We start from the raw sequence: 20,441 nt of genomic DNA, 5'->3' as shown, positions 1-20,441 counted from the left end.
ATGGACACTTTGTACCATGCTTCTTTTCGTCTTCACAACCTGACCAAATGTATCTTGACGCATCAGGTGATTAAGGATCATGCTATCAAGACGATCACCATTAACTGGGCCTCTGGAATAGCGAGTGTCGGGCACGCTAGCCGTTTTGCGAGCTGCAGCACTCGGAGACCAGAGTTCAGAGACCACCTCCAAATGTTTTGCTGTATGTAACTGTTCAAAACCATATTTACTTCAGGATAATGAGACGTAAATGAAAAGGCATCCAGGTAATATATACACTGGCCAGAGATTAGACCAGATCGCTAGAGTAGTAACAAGGACTATTAACCAAAAGCCTACACAGCTACATATGCTACCAACTTCAGCATGGCAGCATTGCCCGACAGTGTTTTTGCTGATTTTTTTAGATGGTTCTTTTTGCTGCTGGATTGCCAATAAACCGATAACAGAGTCGTGCATACTTCACGACCTTACGATCAAGAACTGATAAGCCACTCAGGCCTGTGACTTTACATGTGGAGGGTTGATACACCAATCTCAGCTAGATATACAAATCATCTGACAAAATCTCTATCCTACAGACATTACCCAAGAGGAACTTTGGATAACCTCCTATGTTGGATGGGCACACGCCACCCTTGTACACTATGAAGTATGAAAACAATCTACAAAAGTGCAACTTCTGGAAGGATCTTCCTTCAACGAACGCTGTTGTGATGTTTAGTGTCTCCAGTCTAACCTTTATCTCCCAATACCATCAGCGTGTCACTGAAAGAATCTTTTGTAAATGAAATGAAATTATCCTTCCTGTGTCTTGTTCCAAAACACTGCAGAAAGGTTAAAGTCATTAAAAATAATAATTGTTGTTGAACCTTTCTAGGTTTGAAGTATCGCAAGACAAGGATCATTATACTACAGCTTCAGTTCAGAGGTCACCAGAATATGTGCAAATGTTAAGATAGGAAACAGAAATACAGTAACTCAGGAATCACGGATGGGATGATTACTTACAGAAGTATACTTGTCCGCGTCTGTACATGGTTTGTCTATTTCGCTTGGTCACCTCTCGAAATTACGGCCTCTGCCATTTCTTCACTACTGCCTTCAGCAACTCCCATTTCCTTCACTTTTTCCAGCTGCCTGAGGAGATCTAACCTCTCGGGTGCATAGGTGGATGGGATCTGCAGAATACAAAATGCACATGTACACATTAAATAAAGCCACAGGGGAAATAACAAGGGGTCACACAAAGTTACGAACCATGGAAGGCACATATCTCTGGATGAAAGCCAAAATAGCAGCATGCCCAACAGCAGTTACCTGAGAACAAATGGATTTGTTTACGATGCTGTATCAATGAAGATATTGCACTGAATATTGAAGCTCGCAAACTAAAAAACATGAGCGGTTATATTTAGTCAATGTGTATGAAGAAAGAAGACAGGCTTCTACAACCAACATTGAAATAAACAACAGTTTGGGCTAGATAGTTTTATGCTTTTTCAGCAGGGGGAAACCGGAAATCGAAGTACAAGAAATACTTACTGGCAGAAGCATGAGTATTCCTATAGGAACAACAGATGCTAAATCTGTCAGAGTTCTTTGTAGAGCCTGCTTCTCCTTCTGAGTGAGTTCATCCCCGATAAGAGCTCTTCTTAACAAACCCATGGCAGCTCCTGTGTCAATTGCTAAGAGTTGTGTCCCTTGCACAACAGTCTGTGTAGGGAAAAAGAATAGAAAAAGGAAATGAGTTGTAGGTCTGCATTCTGGACTTTAGCAATGGAGAATCAAATATGGTGGTGAGCCCTGGTGGCAAAGAGGTTCCATAGCAACTAATTAAATTATTTAGGGCCAATACCAAATAAATATAAATATTTCCCAGAAAATGAAAATGGCCATACCGTTGTAGTTTCCTTGACCTTCTCTACTGATTTGGTAATAACATTTTCTTTCTTGCTAGCTGGACCAGAAGGCACCGACACTGGAGGCGATGACACAGAAGAATCTAATGTTTCATTTGCAACATATGTCTCCTGAAAAATGACGACACAATAAGTAATTCTTCAAAATTGAAAAGGAACACAGTGGTTAAGTCAACAGTTCTTATGGTTAAAGCAATGGCGAGAATATCAGAATATGAAACACAGAACTCAGACTCAAGCACAAAGCAACAAAGCAATTGATGATCATCGCACTTCCCGCATTAGCTCAAATATCAAGTGCATTCTTATTAACATTTTAGAAGCATATATATTATAGAAATAGAAGCATACCTCCATTTGAGCATTATCTGCACTCTTTTGAACTCTTTTTTCTAGCTCAATCAGCTCGCGTCTCAACTGTTCAAACCGGAGGATATCATTTGACTCTGTGTCTTTCTTATCCACATCAGCAACAGAAGCCTTTATGAGAAAAAGTGTTAATATCCATTAAAGTAGGGATATGGTGCAGCAAGACATCCTTACAATTCAATGATATTGTTCTCAAGACCAGAAGACATGATGCCTTGGCAAATATGATATACTCTAGTGAGAGTGTGATAATCAGAACAAATCACTAACCATGATGTATTTGCAGTCCCTTAATTGTTAAATACAACACAAACATTTTGCTCAAAATAAATTGCTAAAAGAACAACTCAAGCATTCATAGGAAAGCACCTTATCCTGTTTTTTGTTTGAATATTATTAGATGCACAGTAATGCATGGTACATAATTACAAATTCATACATTTTGTTCTGATGTTTGTTGGACAGGCTCAACTCTCCTTCCATTAGTCCTACCAAAGAGGTCCCAAAATGGACGACGTTTATTCTCCACTCTGACCCAAAAAAAAGGACAGTGATTATTATCCACCCTGAAATCATGAAAACTACAAGAGAATGTTACCTGTTTGTTGGTTTTTGTGGTGTTAAACTCTCATTAGCACTGCTAGTTGCCTGTCCACGGCCTTCCTCGACAGTGGGAGGTAATGGAATGCTACTAGCATCAGCCTAGGTAACCCATCAGAAAACTTTAGAACAGCCATCATGATAGTAACAGATAGTAGTACTAAGTATAAAGTATGGGCCATCTATTCTCAATTATGTTGACTCAAAAACATATTATGCAAATTTATGAGTGTCGGAAAAGCTAGCATGCAGTAGAAATATTTATCGTCAACTGATAATATGAATACTAAATATTGGATCCATATCTTAGAAATATGGTGGTTCACTGGTAACATGAATCAACTGAGGAACTTCATTGTCTAAAACATGACCACTATCAGTGGAAGAACCAGCACATCTTTAAAGTTTTAAACCGGTAAACAAGACTTAAATAGTATGCCCAATGAAGCTATTCTGGAAGGTGCAGAAGAGCCTAAATTATATTTAAAAAGTGTTCCTAAAGATATAAGACTTTGATTTTTACTATCTAAAATGTGCAAAATATCCAAGTATCATATTACATGCATATTTGGCCAGCTGAAGCATCAGGAGGGTGGCATGCACATGTAGTAGATGCTGCCACTTAGCACATGTTATGTTATCATTAGTTGTTATCAGTTTATTCGAAGTGGATCTTATCTTTCGATAATTTGTTAGGAAGTTGTTAGGAATGTAACCCTTATAATGTATTAGTTAGCATGTGTTAGGGGCTGGTCTAGATAAGCCACACCATCATTCATTGTTCAATAAGGACTAGGAGAAATGTATTTCAAGGCTTCCTAGTCTCTTCGATCCCTGCCCTCATGGTGATATCGTCGGTCATCAGCATGGTTGCATTGGTTGGGTTCAGGGCCATAAAATCAGAGCATGTGTAAATTTGGTATTAGAGCCAACTAACCAACGCTTATGGTCCCATAAAAGCCAATACTACAGGCAATAGGCAACAACCAACCATTCATTGTTCCATGTTCCACCAATTAGGGGGCTGCGGACAAGGCAATAGACCTTATAGCTGGGCAGCATGTCATGAAATACCCAACAAGAGCTTTGGAAGAACGAGGGACCTGGCTGAGGAACATGTCTTAGTGCTGTTAGTCGGCTAAGACAAGGAGATAAGATGCTTAGGTATAAAATTTTGGTTAGCTGCATGGCTAGTGCTGCCTCCTTTAAAAATACATCCAGATTGTAATCAGCTTAAGCAAGAAATAAACAGAAGTATTTGGACTAGGTAGCCATCCTTAGCCCTTGTAGTGCAGCCGCTGGTCATCAGCATGGCCATGTCGCTTGGGTCTAGGACCATCTATTATTTGCATGTCACACCTGTTATCATCATCATTGAAGTTGTTTCTATTGAGAAATAGGTAGTCCTTAACCATTACAGCATTCTAATGCTCTCATGAATCCGCATATGCTGGAGAGATTACAGAGACCACATCCTTGTAGTAATTCTTTTTTCATATAAAATACATTACAATAGAAAAATAACTAAGCTCACCTCAAGATATTCTGTTTTTGCTCGAAAGGAAGCCTCAAGAAACTCAGCCTCTTTCTTCAGCCTTCTGATCATTTCAAGATCAGAACATGCAGCCCTTAGATCCTCCTTACCGGAGTTGGAACTTGAAAGATGCAATTCTTGGAGCAAATTTTCTAACTTAACCAAAGCTTCCTCAACACTTTCAAGTGACTGAAATGATTGAGGCTAACTTAATAAATTTTGACCAATACTACAATATGACATTTATTCAGAAGTACTTAAACTATCATTTATTCCAATTACCATTGTAAACTGAAAAACAGAATCACACAGTTAAGCATGAACATAACTAAGATTGACCATAATATTATTAGTGACTCCATTTGACAACAAAAAATTAATACAACTTAACAGTCTAAATATGAGTCAATGTTTTGAACGTGTAAGCATATCAAAATAGACCGTGGAATCTCCCCATATGTGCACTAAGTCACTAACACATCATAATAAATTTGATAGTTGAGCTTATAGTGTTATGGTCAGGAGTTACTATTATCATTAGGCCCGCAACGGTGGGATTCACATAGCGCCAACAGCGCCAGCAAGGTGTTTGAAACTTCTTTTCTAGATGTCATCCTTATCAAATCAGGTCATTTGTTGCGACATATCATATCTTATTAGGGGTTATCTTATTAAAGCAACCTTAGCATCTATCCTTTGTCTAAAGAGAAATAACAGAAATCCATTTGTCTCATATTTCTTCCCTACATCTTCTAACGCACCTCTGTTCTGGCAACAGCGTCACCAAAACATAAGCAGACTCTCACCATTCGTCCCCCACCTCCACCTTACTACCTTACTCTCCCCAAAGCCCCACCTTCCTCTCCTACCCACTCTAAAACCATCAGATATCATCCTGCGTGACCATGCCATATAGGGCCCATGAAGAAAACTATTAATACAATTAGCACCGATGTCAGTGACATCATCTTCGAACATATCAAATGCAGAATAATTTAATGATGAACAGCACTGATAATCACTTTTGTTGGGATGTGTGAAAAACGGAAGATATATTAGTAACTCTCAACTGCATCACATAATAAATACCTTGTCAAAAGAGGCTAGCTCTGTCCTACCAACCAAATGTTCTTGGGGTTCTGGAAAGGTTTGGTCTTTTGGCATGTCATATCTACAACATGGTGAACAAATAAATAATATTATTCTCAAATTTGTTAAAGCATATATCCATGGTAGCATAACAACATAAGGATAGATATTTCTGTATACCTTGTTAAGTCCAGTTCCTTCATGCAATCACTCAACATGGCATGCCTACAAAAAATTGACCATATATTAGAAACATGGTTCATATCCATATCTGCAGCAAAAAGGTGACAGTATCATTAGCCAGACTGAATTGTGGCATACCCCTTAGAGAGGAACCTGGCTGCCTTTACATTTGAAGGGTTCTCAAGCCATGAGCTGTACTTTATAAAACTAGTCATCCAATAAGAGCACACATTTAGCACTCTTGATATTACTTCGCCTTTATGCATATCTTCTCTCCCTTCAATTGTTGCAGTTGGCACATCACCACTGTAAAATGGAAGCCACTCAAGCTCCTCGCAAACTACCTGGAAAGTGAAAGGTCATATAAATACAAACAAGTTCTGTAACGTTAAGAGCTCGCTGTATTTCCTGCATACTAACCTCCACATATAACTGATAAGAACTAATCGAGGACAACTGTGGATAGTACAAAACACTCCCACCAATAAGATACCTGAATGATTGTAAGCTTGTTAAGGTGAAAACTACATCATAATTATAAGCAATAAAGCAGGTATATTGTGGCTTATGTAGTGAAACATAATTACATTCAGCAGATGGCAATTCAGAGTTCACATCAGCCACACCTTACAATATCGTTGATTGAGTCATCCAGATTGGTAAGACGATTGGAAGACAAATATGCTTGTGTACTTCTGCCTAAAGCAATGAAAAACCCAAAAATTGCTAAATCCTTTTCCAAAACCTGCAGTAAGGAAATAATCATTTTTGGAAGAAGATATTCATAAAACTAGACGAAATATTTTTTGTTCCAACCTCAATACTTTCACTTGTTGTCAATCTTGACCAAATCTTTTCACGATCAAGTACCCGTAGTAACTGTTTCTGAACAAGATCAATCCAAAATGATATCTCAACTCCACGATCACCGGAAAACTTAGAGTCGGCAGCACGAGGACCAAAATTGCAAAGGAATTCTCTCTGAAGACCAATATCTTTTGTCAAGGTATATGCTTTACTTAGAGGGACAAATTCAATAAGCATATCCATGAATCGACCAATAATATCAGGCACCGTGGAGAAGAATTGCTGACAAGAAACTTTTGTTGATCCAAGTTTTGTGATAGCAGCAAGACACGTCAAACCTAACATAAGTAGAGAAAGGTCACTTTCACTAGTATTCATTGGCTGACTTTCATGGCATCTGGCAAGAAACAGAAGAAAAAATATCCGTAAGTTTTGTATTAGGTCATTGATAAAAATGTAGCCCAAAAGAAGTGAACAACTTACATTGCTGTTGCCGAGTTAAACTGTGGATCATTTTCAAAAGAGTTAACAAATGTCCTCACCACCAAAGGATTTTGATCCGATGAGTACCACTGATATAATGTAGGTTCCCTTTTGGACAGCTCATTCTGGATAGCACCCTCTAGAGAACTAAGCAGGCGGGATAAGCTGCAACAAAAACAATAAATATGATCAAATAGGAGTCCTAGAGGTCAAATGTTCTATGACTACAAAATTGAACTGTTATGTATAATATAGAGGTTGGATCTGATGTGGCTATATTATGCCGCCAATACTATTGTCATGTGAGATTGACTATTCAATCCACTGGAAAGTTTATTCTAGATCAACAAAAATGCAAATACAGACAAAACCTATAGACCCTAGAAGTAACTCATTTTTTTCCTTCATAAATCAATCGGATTAATTAATTTGCATAGTCTTCTGACAGAAAATCTTTTATTGTCATTAAAACTTAAGGAACCAAGCAGTGAACAAATGGAGGAACATATTTCTCTAATGATTAGGCTATCGATGGGAAGCAACTTATGAAACACGGTTTTTCTCCAAGAGAACTTCTGATGAAGAGAAAACCATGTAACCTGTACATTAGACATGATTTACCCCAAGGTATTAAAAGGCAGAAATATCTCCAAGATGATAGTCAATAGTCTTACAAACACACACCAGGAGAAAAGGATAACTGTTGAGCAAAAAATCAAGGCAGGTTCTAGAGCGCAGACCTCCTCTGAACAAAGACATTGATATCTCTATCCCTGCCATTTCCCCTAGATGAAACATCAATAACTGCTTGCAACAACGAACCAACAGCAGCCTGCAAACAGATGCTTTTATATGTCAAAGAACAAGAAGTTTGCATGCCACCAGTATTCAGGAATCTGTAGCTACAGTGGGTTTTATTGAAGATCTCCATGTAAGAACTAAGAAACATTAACTTAAAGAAGGTTCAATTGTGGTGATTGCCCCTAAGTTGATTAAAAGAGTCTGTGTTTTCACATATGAAGATAGTACTCCAGAGCCCATAACTGAACACTTCCACTGTTGGCAGAGTGGCATTAATAATATTCCCAAAAGGAGTGAACAGTCATTCATATTTCATCAGGATGATGATATCCTAGCTACATAAAACTTACCTGATTGGACCCCTTTTTTCTATTTTTTTTCTAAAAGAAAAAATGGAACCAGAAGGGTGCATGCAATAAATATGCAATGAAAAGTCAAGAGAAACTATTGTATTCATGGCAAGAATAATGGTTATTACTGTTTTTATAGTTTGGTACCAAACTTCATTGGAAAAGAGCACAGGAAGGCTACAGATATTCCTTGATTTCTTTGCATGGACAAATGTACACCTGAAAAATGTTCAGGTCCGTACCTGGTAAGACAGTGGTTTTATCCATTCATTGTTATCGACACCAAGCCATTGCTTTGGAAACCAAGAGTTTTTTGATGATTTGCTGTGATCTAGGAAAGCCAATTCAATAGATCTCGCAGCATCATGTATTGATTGGACAAGTCCAGTGCTTATATCTTCGCTTTGCAGTGCTTTAACCAATTTCACCCTTATATCATCCATCTCGCTTGCCGAATCAACTTGTGGAGATCCGTTAACAGATAAACCACTGCTATCATCTTGAGAAGCCAGAGGAATAAGATGGATTATTCTTCTAGTTCTCTGAAATGCTACCCTCTGTCTCCTGAATTCTAGCCATCTAGCACCGTGAATGATCTTCTCGCCTTCTGATGCCGAACTCCTGAAATAGCACTTTCTTTTAGAAATGCGCGGATGAAATTTTTGACTCCTCAAATCAACCACACTTCTGCACACTAATCTGAATCCATCTACTTTCTCCAGAGTGTAAATCTTTGATGTGCTGCAAACACATTCAGCAATTTGATCCGCCATAATCAGAAACAGTAATGTAAAATTAACTTCATTGTATGATGGAACAGTTTTGGTAATCAAAACCAGTACCAAACAATGTTAAAAAGGCACGAACAACGATTTTTTAGGACAAGCATCCCCTTGTCAGATTGTCAATTCAAGCAATACGAACAAAAAGAACTCGACAGAACGGAATAATAAACTAGTGGAGCATCCCAATTCAATTGGCAGATCCAAAGCTCAGGCCGTGAAATCGCAATGCTACCACCATCACCAACTTGGCAAGCTACACCACCAGATCATAGAATTCCTCTGAGACAAACATCCGGAACCGAAGCAAACAGCCACACGGGCGACCCAGTAGCAAATTCGACGAACCTACTGCCTTGCCACGAGCACAACTACGCCTCCCCCCACAATCCAAGCTCCAGTCAGCGCATTCCAGCGCCGAGAGTCCGCAGCCCATCCACCGACGGCGAGCTAACGGCGAACGCGCGACTAAACCAACCAGCGAATCGGTGTCCGCCATCATCCGCAGCACCGTAAGCAGAACAAGAGAGAGGAGAGGAGAGGACCCAACCTGGCACCGCACACGGCCGCTCGCGGCTGCGACGCCACCGCCGTCGCCATCAGCCCCCACCTCCGCCGCCGACCGTACCTCCTCGCCGGCGGTGGGACCGTGACGCCGCGTCGCGACAAAGCGCGGGGAGGGGCGGAGAGGGATAGGGTTTATACCGGAGGAGGGAGGGAGGGAAGTAGCGGTGGGAAGCGAGCGAGCGAGCGCGAGGGCGGAGGAGGGAGGAGGTGGAGGAGGGCCCCCGGAAACGATAGGCTCCTGGAGAGGCCACCGGTGCTCGTCACGGGAACCAGACCATTTCACCCCCTTCCCTTCTGCCTCCCTCTCTCTCTCGTTTTTTTCTTTTTTCCTCGCGCGTTTTTTTCTTTTGTTTTTTTTTCTTTCTTTTGGCCTCGCGCTACTGCTGTCTTGATAAGGCCATTCACGGTGTTGACTCGGAAGAACACGTGATGCCATCGAGCTCCATTCAAAATTGGCTCCCGTCGACATTATTGGTTTAGGCCGTGTTTAGTTTGTAATTTTTTTTTCAAAAAATATTATATTAAATTTTTAGACATTTAAATAAAACATTAAATATATATGATTACTAAAACTAATTATACAATTATGAGGGAAATTATTTGACGAATCTTTTGAACCTAATTAGTACATAATTAGTCATAAGTGCTACAGTAACCAATATATACTAATGACGGATTAATTAGACTCAAAAGATTCGTCTCGCGGTTTCCAGACGAAATCTGTAATATGTTTTGTAATTAGACTACTTTTAATATTTTAAATAATACTTTAAATGTATAACCGTACGTGTCGATGTGATATCTCTCCCAAAAAATTTTGGAAACTGAACGCAACCTTAGTTTTAGTTTTAGAGATAACTTTGAATCAGGCCGGTAGAATGTTTTTACCTAATCAAATTAATTTGAACAGCTAACGAGCTCGTGCTTTGTTTTTTGGACTAGTTTATCTTTCGTAATACAACCAAAGGATAAAAAAATTAGCACAGAGAAGAACTAATGGTATGTCAGTGGCCTCACACTTTGCTGCAAGAGTAAGAACACTCATGGTCATTTTAGTATAGCAACAAGTTCAAATGAATGTCCCCACAGCAGAAGATGAAACCTATAACCGAATAAAAGGATCAAGCTAAGAGAAAGCATATCCGTTCTTTTAGGAGGATTGATTGATCGCGGTAGGTACGTACAGAAGAGTCTCAGACCACATGATAGAGTTGCCATATCATCGGATGGCGATAAATAATTAAGCGGCAGAGCCTCGAAATTGATAATAAAAGGCGAGATAGACAAAATGGGACGACAATCTTTAAAAAATTATAATAGATAAAATGGGACAACAATCTTTAAAAAATTAGCAATTAGGAGTCAATAGAGCGACAATCTTTAAAAAATTATAACAGATAAAATGGGACAACAATCTTTAAAAAATTAGCAATTAGGAGTCAATAGAGTTTTATTCTCTCTTTCCATTGATTTTTGCCTTAAAATTTTAGAAGGTCTCTTTTCATTGATTTTTACATTTAAAATTTTAGAAGTACAATTCATGGGATTCTCTTGGTCCGAACGGGCAGTAGGGTTCGAGCCCCTCTGCCGCGCAAGGTACCAAACACTGGAAGAATATCATTTTTAAGGAGAAAAACACCCAGCAGAAAATCATTTTTAAGGAGAAAAATGTTGCATGTTGGTAAAATATTTGCATATTGTATACATGTATTAAGTGCTAACAATATTGCAATTTAAACTACGGACACATGAAAGATAGAGAGAATCATCTTACTTAATACATACATTCAGCCTCAAAAGCACACATACGTCCCCCGGCCAAAAAAAAAAAAAGCATTGTTCGCTGGCTCACCGCCAAAAACATGATTACATATCATATAGGAGAAGCTTGTAAGGGTGCATACACATGCATCAAATCTTTACAAGAGAATATCAAGAGGCGTAAAAACATTTGATAACATGGAGATAGACAGACGAAGTGCCAAAAAAAATTGAGCAGCATAAAAACCAAAACTGGAGCACAACGTTAGTGCTTACAACCAAATTCGTAGATGATATTCCACCTCCTTGAGAAAATGAATTTAGTTCAAGCTCCTGGAGTCTACTCTTGCTCACTGGCACTGTCGATCTGATCTTGCTCTTTTTTCATGCGACCACTAGTCTGGTTTCCATAAACATGCCCCATCTTTAATCTCTTTGTTTCCATGTAACGCCGATTCTCGTTGGTTATTGGTGTCAACAGTGGCACTCTTCCTAAGACACTTAAACCATAGCCCTTCAGTCCAGTATACTTCGCAGGGTTGTTAGTCATTAGCCTCATGGTTCGGACACCAAGATCTCGTAGTAACTGCAGAGAGAAAAACAGCTATGAGCAGAAGCTGGAAAGCCAAGAGCAGGAGGACCATGTCACAGGTTTGTTTTTCAATAGTTCAGGAGTGCAGAGAATTTATATATACCTGTGCACCAATACCGTACTCTCGTGAGTCAACCGGCAACCCTAGGTCCTCGTTAGCCTCGACAGTGTCCCGCCCATCATCCTGCAAATTGTATGCCCGAAGCTTGTGACCCAAACCAATGCCCCTACCTTCATGCCCACGAAGGTAAACTACTACACCCCTGCCAGTCTTCTCAATCATGGTCATTGCCAGGGCAAGTTGATTCCCACAGTCACACCTGGCTGATCCAAATATATCTCCAGTTAGGCACTCTGAATGCACTCGCACTAAGATATCCTGGCCATCACCAACATCACCCTGCACACAAGTGAAAACAATTCTAGGTTTAGAATATGCTTGGATAAGAAGAGCTTGTTAAAGCTCATCATTTAAATACATCAGAGGAAACTGTTGCTTCACTATTGTCTCGCAATCTTTGCAGGTGAGTCATGTCCTAGGTATTATTGTATCATTAGTTCCAATCCAGTCTGAAGGAGTAAAATATCTTGCTATATTTTATTTCTTCAAGAATTTGTACTGGCAATTCTACCTTTCTATATAATGCATAATGTTAACATTTTAATATTTTACAAAATATGGAATGCTCCCCTAAGAGTAACAGTCTTTATGGATGGATGCTTAGCTGAGGGATTACCTTGACCATAGCAATGTGCTCCATCCCATCAATAAGAGATCGGTAGCAATAAGCTTTAAATGATCCCCATTGTAATTGCAAAGGTGTAACACAAACACATTCTACCAATCTGTCTCTCTTCCTCCTATATCTGCATAAGATAATTACTAGTAGCTGAGATATATAATCGCTGGAAAGTTCCACAACAACACTACCTCCGACCTACATCTCAAAACATAGAGACTTATGCCTTTTTTGAAACAAAATTGAATCCTATAAGTAGCTAAATTTTGAGACAGAGGGAGACAATAATTCATTGCTTTAAATATATATTTTCACAGGTCAGATATCAACTGTGCTTTGTATTCCTATAAGACATTTGCTTAAAATGCAGCACTCATAAAAATGTCATGTTCTCCCTTCACTACTTATCATGAAACAATTAGTTCTTCTGTAAATCATAATTAGATTTTGTATTATAATGTAACATATCGGATTCCTAAAAAATAGGAATTTGCACTTGAATATATATTAATTAAATGGAGCAAACCTAATCAAGTCCGCAATTGAAATTATCTTCAGGTTCTCCCTCTTTGCAAAATCTTGGAGTTTTGGCAATAAAGCCATGGAGCCATCATCATCATCAACAATTTCACAAAGAACAGCAGCAGGAGGTAACCCAGCCAACATGGCAAGGTCAACTGATGCTTCAGTATGCCCAGCCCTTTTCAGCACACCACCTTCTCTGTATTTAAGAGGAAAAATATGTCCTGGCCTGTTGAAGTCCTCAGGCCTAGAATTAGGAGATGCAAGTGCTAATACTGTGTTTGCCCGATCCTTAGCTGAAACCCCTGTCGTCGTGCCTTCTTTAGCATCCTAAAATACAAATATTAAGCAGGAACAGATTATCTATATGCATCAAAAGTGATTAACAAACCTCAATGGTCCTTTGTTTTTAACATAAGTTACAATATATGTAAAATGATCTAGAGCTACAAAAAGCACTAAAAGTGAATGAAAATACTTACTACTGAAACAGTAAAGGCAGTCTTCAGCTTCTCCTCATTTTCCTTTGTTGTCACCATGAGAGGAAGTTCCAGTCTTTCCAGGTCATCTTCTTTCATGCTGACACATACAATGCCTGTGCCATGCCTCACTATGAAAGCCATAGCCTCAGGTGTCACCTTTGATGCTGCCATGATAAGATCCCCTTCATTCTCTCTGTCTTCATCATCCACAACAATCACATACTGAAATATTGACACTGTCAACAGATGAAGGAAACTACAAAAACCTAATTAATGCTAGAAAAAATGGATTTTATAGCAAGAACATACTTTTCCTTGGCGAATATCCTCGATAGCTTCTGGTATGGATGAGAAACCCTCTGTAGGGCTGTCTAGGTCAAGCTCATCATCATCTGCAGAAAACCCATCAACAACAGGTGCCATATCAGCAGCTATGGTCCCAAGTGCAGCAGCATCTGCTTGAACCAATTTAGAAGGATTTGCCTGGCCATTTATAATAACACGTTCGGAAGAATCGCCAGTAGCATGAGATATATGGAAATTTCTGGCTCGGTGGGTATTTGCCAAGTGAACAGAACAGATTTTCCTCAAATTGTTTGATGTAGCATTTGACATAAGTAAACGATCACATCGCAACCCAGAAGTCATGTGCTGGTTGTAAATGCTGCTCAGCTGTGACATGAGATTCGCGCTACAGGAATCCATCTGAAGAGGAAAAATCAGAACTTTGAAACAAGTTAAGAATAATAATATTCAGATGGTATGCTCAAAGGATGCGATGGTAAAAATACTTCAAATTATTTCAGTAATTTTACACAGATGTTCTATGCACACCCTCTTGGCCATGGGATATGGGAGTCCAGAGCCTCCCTTTCCTCACCGAAAATTCAAACAAGTATCTTGTGCTATTTTGTTTCTCACTAGTTTATCCCTCCTTTTGATTAGCAGAAATGTGGAACAGACCCTTGAAAACAAGTAAGAAAACCCATCTCCTCAACCCGAACACTTAATAAAGCTACACATAGACAAAATTGCGAACTAAACTTCACCAAAACCCCAGGGGCAAGCCCGAAGTGGCCTATGGGGATTCAGCTGAACCCCTAAATTTGGTTGGAGACAAACGACTACAGCATAACACACGCGTCAGGAAAACGCATGCAATTGAAGGAAACTAACCCAATCCAAACGGCACACGCGCAGAGAGAGAGGGAGAGAGCACGAAGAAAGAAACGGATACCTTAATTTTGGTTCGAGCCCAGGATGGAGTCCGTCCGGCCGCGTCTCTCTCCACTGTCTCTAGACCTGATCGCCGCCGGCCGCGCGCGCGACGAAACCGCGCGTGGAAGGGGATAAGGCTAGGGCCGGGGCCGGGGTCGGGGTCGGGAAGGAGAGTAGGCCGTGCACACCGTGCCTCCGGGCCTGTCCGGTGTTCGCTGAGAGAAGGCGGGGCGGGACTGCGGGAGAGAGAGAGAGAGAGGCCAGCCGGGCCTCCGCCGGAAACAGAGCAGAGAGGTGTGTGACAGAGATGGCGGTTGGATAAAGAACCGGAAGGGTGCGAGTGTTGGGGAGAAGACGTGACGAGACGAGCCGAGCGTCGATCAAGCCCCCGTGGAAGGACGGTGAAATCTCGTGGAACTAATCGGCTGTTTGGATTACAGATTTTTTTTCTTGTTTAGATGTTAAGTGTTAAATATAGACCGATAACAAAATTAATTATATAAATAAATGCTATTTCAATAGACAAGCTTAATTAAGCCACGGTTAGCAAATGTTTACTGTAGCATCGTATTCATTAATCATGGACTAATTAGGCTCAATAGATTCATCTCGCGAAATAACCCGAAGTATGAGGTGATTTTTGTTAATAGTTTATATTTAATACTTCTAAATATTGTTTAAACATTCGATATGACAATAACCGAAAAAAGGAAGTCAGAAACAAACTAGCCCTAAATACCTTCTACTTAGTTAAAGAAGATAGCTAGAGAAGAAGAAAAAAAATATTCATCTCAAATGAGACATCACATTAAATAAAAAAACATATTGATATGATTTTTAAAGTAACTTTAGAGAGAATTTTTTAAAAAAATATGTACCGTTTAGTAGTCTATAAAACATGTTCTTCACCGTAATAAAGAAGAGTTTCATCTTAAACCCTCACTAAAATATATTTTTGTAGTATGGCCATATAGTGAGCACGCTTTAAGTCACTTTGGTTTTGTTCTTTTTAAGCCAAACATCTTCAAATCTGTTGAATAAAGAAATACTAACATATATGACTGAAATTGTTTAACTAAGATAAAATTCACAATGTCCATTTTGGTTCGAGATGCATAAAACCTCATGTGTTTTGGCGTGTTACACCACATGCATCACATGTAGCATGGCTCTACAGTTGAACAAAAATGCATCTTTAACTCGTTTTTATTTAATCATATTCATATGAATTTTTAAATAATATCTAAAATTTTTGAATTCATTTAATACATTATCTAAATATTGTAGCCACTAATTTAATTATTTTTCATCTATAATATTAAGTTAATCTTGATAACGGTGTGATTTTGTGAAACCCTAAGACCACAATAACCGAGGTTACTAGAAGATACCCTGCGCATTGCCGCGGAATTTTGTGAATAATTTTTTATACAAAAGTTTGTATTGCAAGCGTAATGATTTTAAGTAAAGACACATTTGTTCGAATTTCAAGATATGGTTTTATTAAACATGCATATCGATTTGTGTATTACAGGACATATATTCTGATATATAACGGTGTATACGAAAGATGTGACGTAGACTTCAGAACAAAATTAAATCAAGATAGATAATTATAAACAAATATATAATATTCAAGTTGTCTGATTATTTGGAAGCATAAAAGCCTTTAGATTTAGCAGTCTTGACAACGGAAATTAAGATAGCTCAGGATTGAGGAAATAGTAAGGAGCGAGTTTGATTATTTGGAAGCATGTGGAGGCTGCATGTCGCATATTATGAGTTGACCTGTAAATTTTGTTGGACAATGTATTAGAATAAAGGAGAATAGAATTTCAATGAATGTTAGCTTACCTTGTTTTTAGCAATGGGAATAGTTTGCACCATGTGTATTACGTAGATTCTTGAGCCACCTCGTCCTACATTGTTGATAGGAGTTGCTTGCTATTTTAAATTATTCATAAGAAATTTGAATTAGCTTTATATTTTAATCTTCCAATTTTTGAGGGCTGTTAGGAGTAGACCATACTCTTCTTTCTGATGTTTGACAACAGGAGGATCAGGTTTGTTGGTACTGCAAAGAAGTGAAAAATATGGAAGGTTGCACACATTTATTTGTCACAAAGAATCAAAATAATTGAATGAAACATATATATTATGTATACCTCATAGTTTTGTCGACGGAGTCTTCACTGAAATCGATGCTTCTTTTTGTGGCCATGATGCTGCAATAGATGATTTTTAATGATTGAATGTGTGTGTTTAATTAAGTATGTGTATAATGTAATTCTGACCTGTTCTTTTTTGTGGATATATCAGCTGCAAAATCTTCAGTAGGTGTACTGTCTTTGTTTACTGTTGTATCTTTGACAGGTGTGCTGAAATGGATTTTTGTTAGCATTTAGAGAGTATAGTGATGAATAGAAAACATGAGAGAACAGCAAACCTTGAGCTGCTCGTATATGTTGTCGGTGCTGGAAGTTGTAATAGATCTTTTTTCTTGGAAGGCTGGATTAGATAGATAAGTTATATTGAAGAAATATTAAATGGTATCTTCAAATAATATTTACCAACCTCTTCACATGTCAGCATAGGCTTTTCCATAGTGCTATCAATTGGGAAACTCCTTTTCAGAACATAGCTGATAGGGAATTTAGAAGATGAATTCATATTCATCCCCACAGTAAAGAGTCTTCTTTTTCCAATGGCATTATTAAGAGCTGTTGGATGATCAAATGAGTCTATCTTCATGTTCTGAGAGGCATGGGCTGCATCAAGCTCTACCAAGTCTTCAGCAACAAAAGAAAATGCCATAGCATCTAAACTCCCTGATTTATCTGTAATTGTCACATGGAGTTTATACCTGAATAATTGTAGAATAGTTATATTGCTATATTACAGAGTTTGAATTGTTGGAATGCAAGCTGAGAAACTGACATTGGTTTGGGGAATGAGACTTCGCATGCACATGTTTGGGACTCGGTGTTATAGTTGTACCCTTTATCACAGCGATGGCATGCTATGTAGTACCATTTAACTAACGATAGTACGGAAGTTATCTTTGCAATTGCAGTGTAAGTTGCTCCTTGCTAAGCGATAAAAAATATAAGTTATATGTAGTGTAAAGAAAAGCACGTAATTTCAATAACTATGCAGATATTTCTTTATGATCAACTTCACCTGAAAGGCTGAGACAGGCATTGCAGATATTTCATCTAGGTTGTAAATTTTTCCTGCTGCTTGAACCGGGGATAAGCGTATAACCTTAGGGAGGTGCTGTTGAAGCCTTGGAGATTCCCATTTGTATCTTAAAATTTTGCGAGGAATAGATTGAGAACTTTAATGATATAAAAAAAAGATAAATACTGAATAGTAAGCATGAGTTCAAGTGGTTTGAAGGGAGTAAATAAGATTACCTGGAGAGATAGTCCGCCACCACCTGAGCTATATCAAGGTCAATATGAATCTTAGTAGTGGAGCTCGAAGATGCTTCTGTTTTTCCTGCAACCATAGGTGGTCAATGGATAGTTTAAGTAGTCTTTACTACTGGAGATATATATTGGTTTAAGTTTACCCAGGGAAAGAGTATAGGTTAAAGCAAACATATCTTAGGGTATAAATGAATCAATTTCATCTTGATCTGTAAGGTATTCATAGTTGCAAAAAGAAAATATAGAAGGCAAACATAGACAGTATAACTGAATAAAATTTAGAGTAAAGCAATCAGCCTGCCCAAGCGAAACATACCGAATTTTTCTTTGCAGACGAAAATCCATAGGAATGGCACAACACAATCAGCTCGAGGGAAGTCAGTGCATCAACAGCAAAAGGACTTCTGTACATAAATAAAGGCATAACACATCTATGTATTAGCAACAAATACACCTCTGCACATATAAAAAAGGCATAGGAATGTGTAACAGAAACATCACAAATAGATATTGCAAGCAAATAATAATTAGAAGCATTTCAAATATACCTCTGTACATATAAAAAAGGCATAGGAATGTGTAACAGAAACATCAAAAATGGATATAGCAACCAAATAATAATTGGAAGTATTTCAAGGAGTACCTATGTAGCTCGCAGAATGATTCAAAACCTCGTAGCCGTGAAAACTCGGTTGAATCGAAGATGGTGAAGGGTGGATGAGGAGGTGAAATTTTTGTGGGTTGAAGGATTAGTAAAAGAGGGGGATGATTTGGCCGTTAGACAGGGATTTAATTTATTTATGGCAGCCATCAAGCAGCAGTGGCTCCCATTTATGGCCGTGGTCTCAGGAGACGAACGGTGTGAAGGCTGAGCAAAGAAGGAGAAGGGGAAGGGACGACATGAGAGGGAATGACGGGAAGGGAAGGGTCTCCAGGGAGGCGAGAAGTCGCCGAACTGCCACCGAGGAGTGGAGGGGTCACCGGAGCGACGAACTCGCCGGCTACCAGGATGGGGGCACTGGACGGCTGACGGGATGGGGAAAGGAGGGGGAGTGTTGTTTGGACCACTCACGCAAGAAGACGGGGGAGGCGCGAGGTCCGACGGGGAGGACGCAGCAGAATGCATCCATGGCGGCCGGCGGCGACGGAGTTTTGGGCGTGACGAAGCAAAAGAGAAAGACGGAAAGAGAAAGAGAGCAACGACCAGGGAGTTCTGATTTTTTTGCCTCACGGTTGGGCGTGAAGCAAAAGCTAAACATCTTATGCTTGGGCCTAAAAAACAGCTGAACGCATGGAGCTAATGTCTCATGGTTGGGCCTAGAAAACCAACTGTGCATGGAGAAGTCAGATGGTTGTGTTTTGCACTAATTAAGTCTTAATGATCTACTAACAATGACTGCAAGCTGATGACGTGGAGCAACCAACGCAGAAAAATAAGTTAGTGGGGATCACTTGTATAGGTTTATAGGATTTGCCACCTATCGAGAGAATATTGTGGTTTTCGCGCAACTCAAGCCGTAATACCCAATATTGTACAAAATATACTCATTAATTAAATCCACCATTTAATATATTTTATAGTGTATTTATTTTTTGTTGGAAATATTGCTATATACTTCATGAAATTTAAAGATGTTATTCATAAAACAAATATAAAGTGATTTATAATACAAAGCAATCGCCAATACAAACTTACCAGCATTTAGCAATCGCAGAAAACTCTACTCTTGAAACTTACACTAAAGTTTAGCAATGTCTCGAACTAAATATACCTAAGTATCTAACATTTATCTTCTCATTCTAAAATTGGCATTTGTTGGGTAGGATTTTTTAACAAAGAATCACGCCCCCATCTTTTAGCCAAAATTTAAACTTTTAAACCTTAAATTTACAGTTAATTTTAGTGTTTTTACATCGAAGTTTATTTTTAAGTTTTGGCCCGTAGGTAGTTAAGAATATGTATATAAAATTTTTATTTAATTATTTTTTTATTTATAAATATGTGTTTGCATTTTTTTTCATCAAAAAGTACGAACAATAACTCCATCATGAATTACTATAGAACTACTAGTAAATTCTCGGTAGTGCTGCAACAGTGGTATCTGATCGATTTTCCACGTACACGATCATCGCGAGCCACATAATCGTTATCAGACGACAGAGCTGCTGCCACGGGGTCGATCCGATGCGCGCGCGCAACGGCAGCGG

At 38.9% G+C, this 20,441-nt stretch overlaps 3 protein-coding genes across 4 annotated transcripts; all 3 read right to left on the bottom strand.

Annotated features, from left to right (window-relative positions):
- Positions 1-201: 201 nt before the first annotated feature.
- Positions 202-9,831, bottom strand: LOC102702682. Of its 2 annotated transcripts, none has more exons than XM_006660162.3 (19): positions 9,471-9,831; positions 8,381-8,879; positions 7,728-7,819; positions 6,988-7,152; positions 6,514-6,901; positions 6,324-6,442; positions 6,118-6,190; positions 5,836-6,041; positions 5,695-5,739; positions 5,515-5,596; positions 4,426-4,614; positions 2,890-2,993; positions 2,731-2,821; positions 2,274-2,402; positions 1,902-2,033; positions 1,546-1,716; positions 1,261-1,320; positions 1,012-1,181; positions 202-827 (listed from the first exon to the last, which is right to left on the bottom strand). In XM_006660162.3, exons 1-18 carry the CDS (start codon positions 9,518-9,520, stop codon positions 1,047-1,049), a joined length of 2,730 nt encoding a protein of 909 aa, XP_006660225.2. In that variant the 5' UTR covers positions 9,521-9,831; the 3' UTR covers positions 202-827; positions 1,012-1,046. The 2 variants fall into 2 exon arrangements, with proteins under 2 accessions (XP_006660225.2, XP_040382561.1); XM_040526627.1 differs by having other exon boundaries at positions 8,381-8,759.
- A 1,412-nt stretch (positions 9,832-11,243) lies between these two features.
- LOC102714665 (probable bifunctional riboflavin biosynthesis protein RIBA 1, chloroplastic) lies at positions 11,244-15,401 on the bottom strand. The gene is made up of 7 exons (XM_006659447.3): positions 14,822-15,401; positions 13,894-14,289; positions 13,585-13,806; positions 13,107-13,432; positions 12,578-12,707; positions 11,944-12,240; positions 11,244-11,834 (listed from the first exon to the last, which is right to left on the bottom strand). The coding sequence occupies exons 2-7, from the start codon at positions 14,287-14,289 to the stop codon at positions 11,589-11,591; spliced, it is 1,617 nt and encodes a 538-aa protein (XP_006659510.1). The 5' UTR covers positions 14,822-15,401; the 3' UTR covers positions 11,244-11,588.
- Positions 15,402-16,266: 865 nt separating this feature from the next.
- Positions 16,267-18,553, bottom strand: LOC102702404. The gene is made up of 11 exons (XM_040526836.1): positions 18,550-18,553; positions 18,219-18,303; positions 17,983-18,109; positions 17,740-17,891; positions 17,377-17,665; positions 17,249-17,310; positions 17,097-17,180; positions 16,968-17,027; positions 16,832-16,876; positions 16,657-16,721; positions 16,267-16,590 (listed from the first exon to the last, which is right to left on the bottom strand). Exons 3-10 carry the CDS (start codon positions 18,001-18,003, stop codon positions 16,664-16,666), a joined length of 771 nt encoding a protein of 256 aa, XP_040382770.1. The 5' UTR covers positions 18,004-18,109; positions 18,219-18,303; positions 18,550-18,553; the 3' UTR covers positions 16,267-16,590; positions 16,657-16,663.
- Positions 18,554-20,441: the final 1,888 nt, after the last annotated feature.

Source organism: Oryza brachyantha, chromosome 8 (assembly GCF_000231095.2).
Source record: "Oryza brachyantha chromosome 8, ObraRS2, whole genome shotgun sequence".
Taxonomy (NCBI): domain Eukaryota; kingdom Viridiplantae; phylum Streptophyta; class Magnoliopsida; order Poales; family Poaceae; genus Oryza; species Oryza brachyantha.
This window is presented reverse-complemented; position numbering and strand designations above follow the sequence as displayed.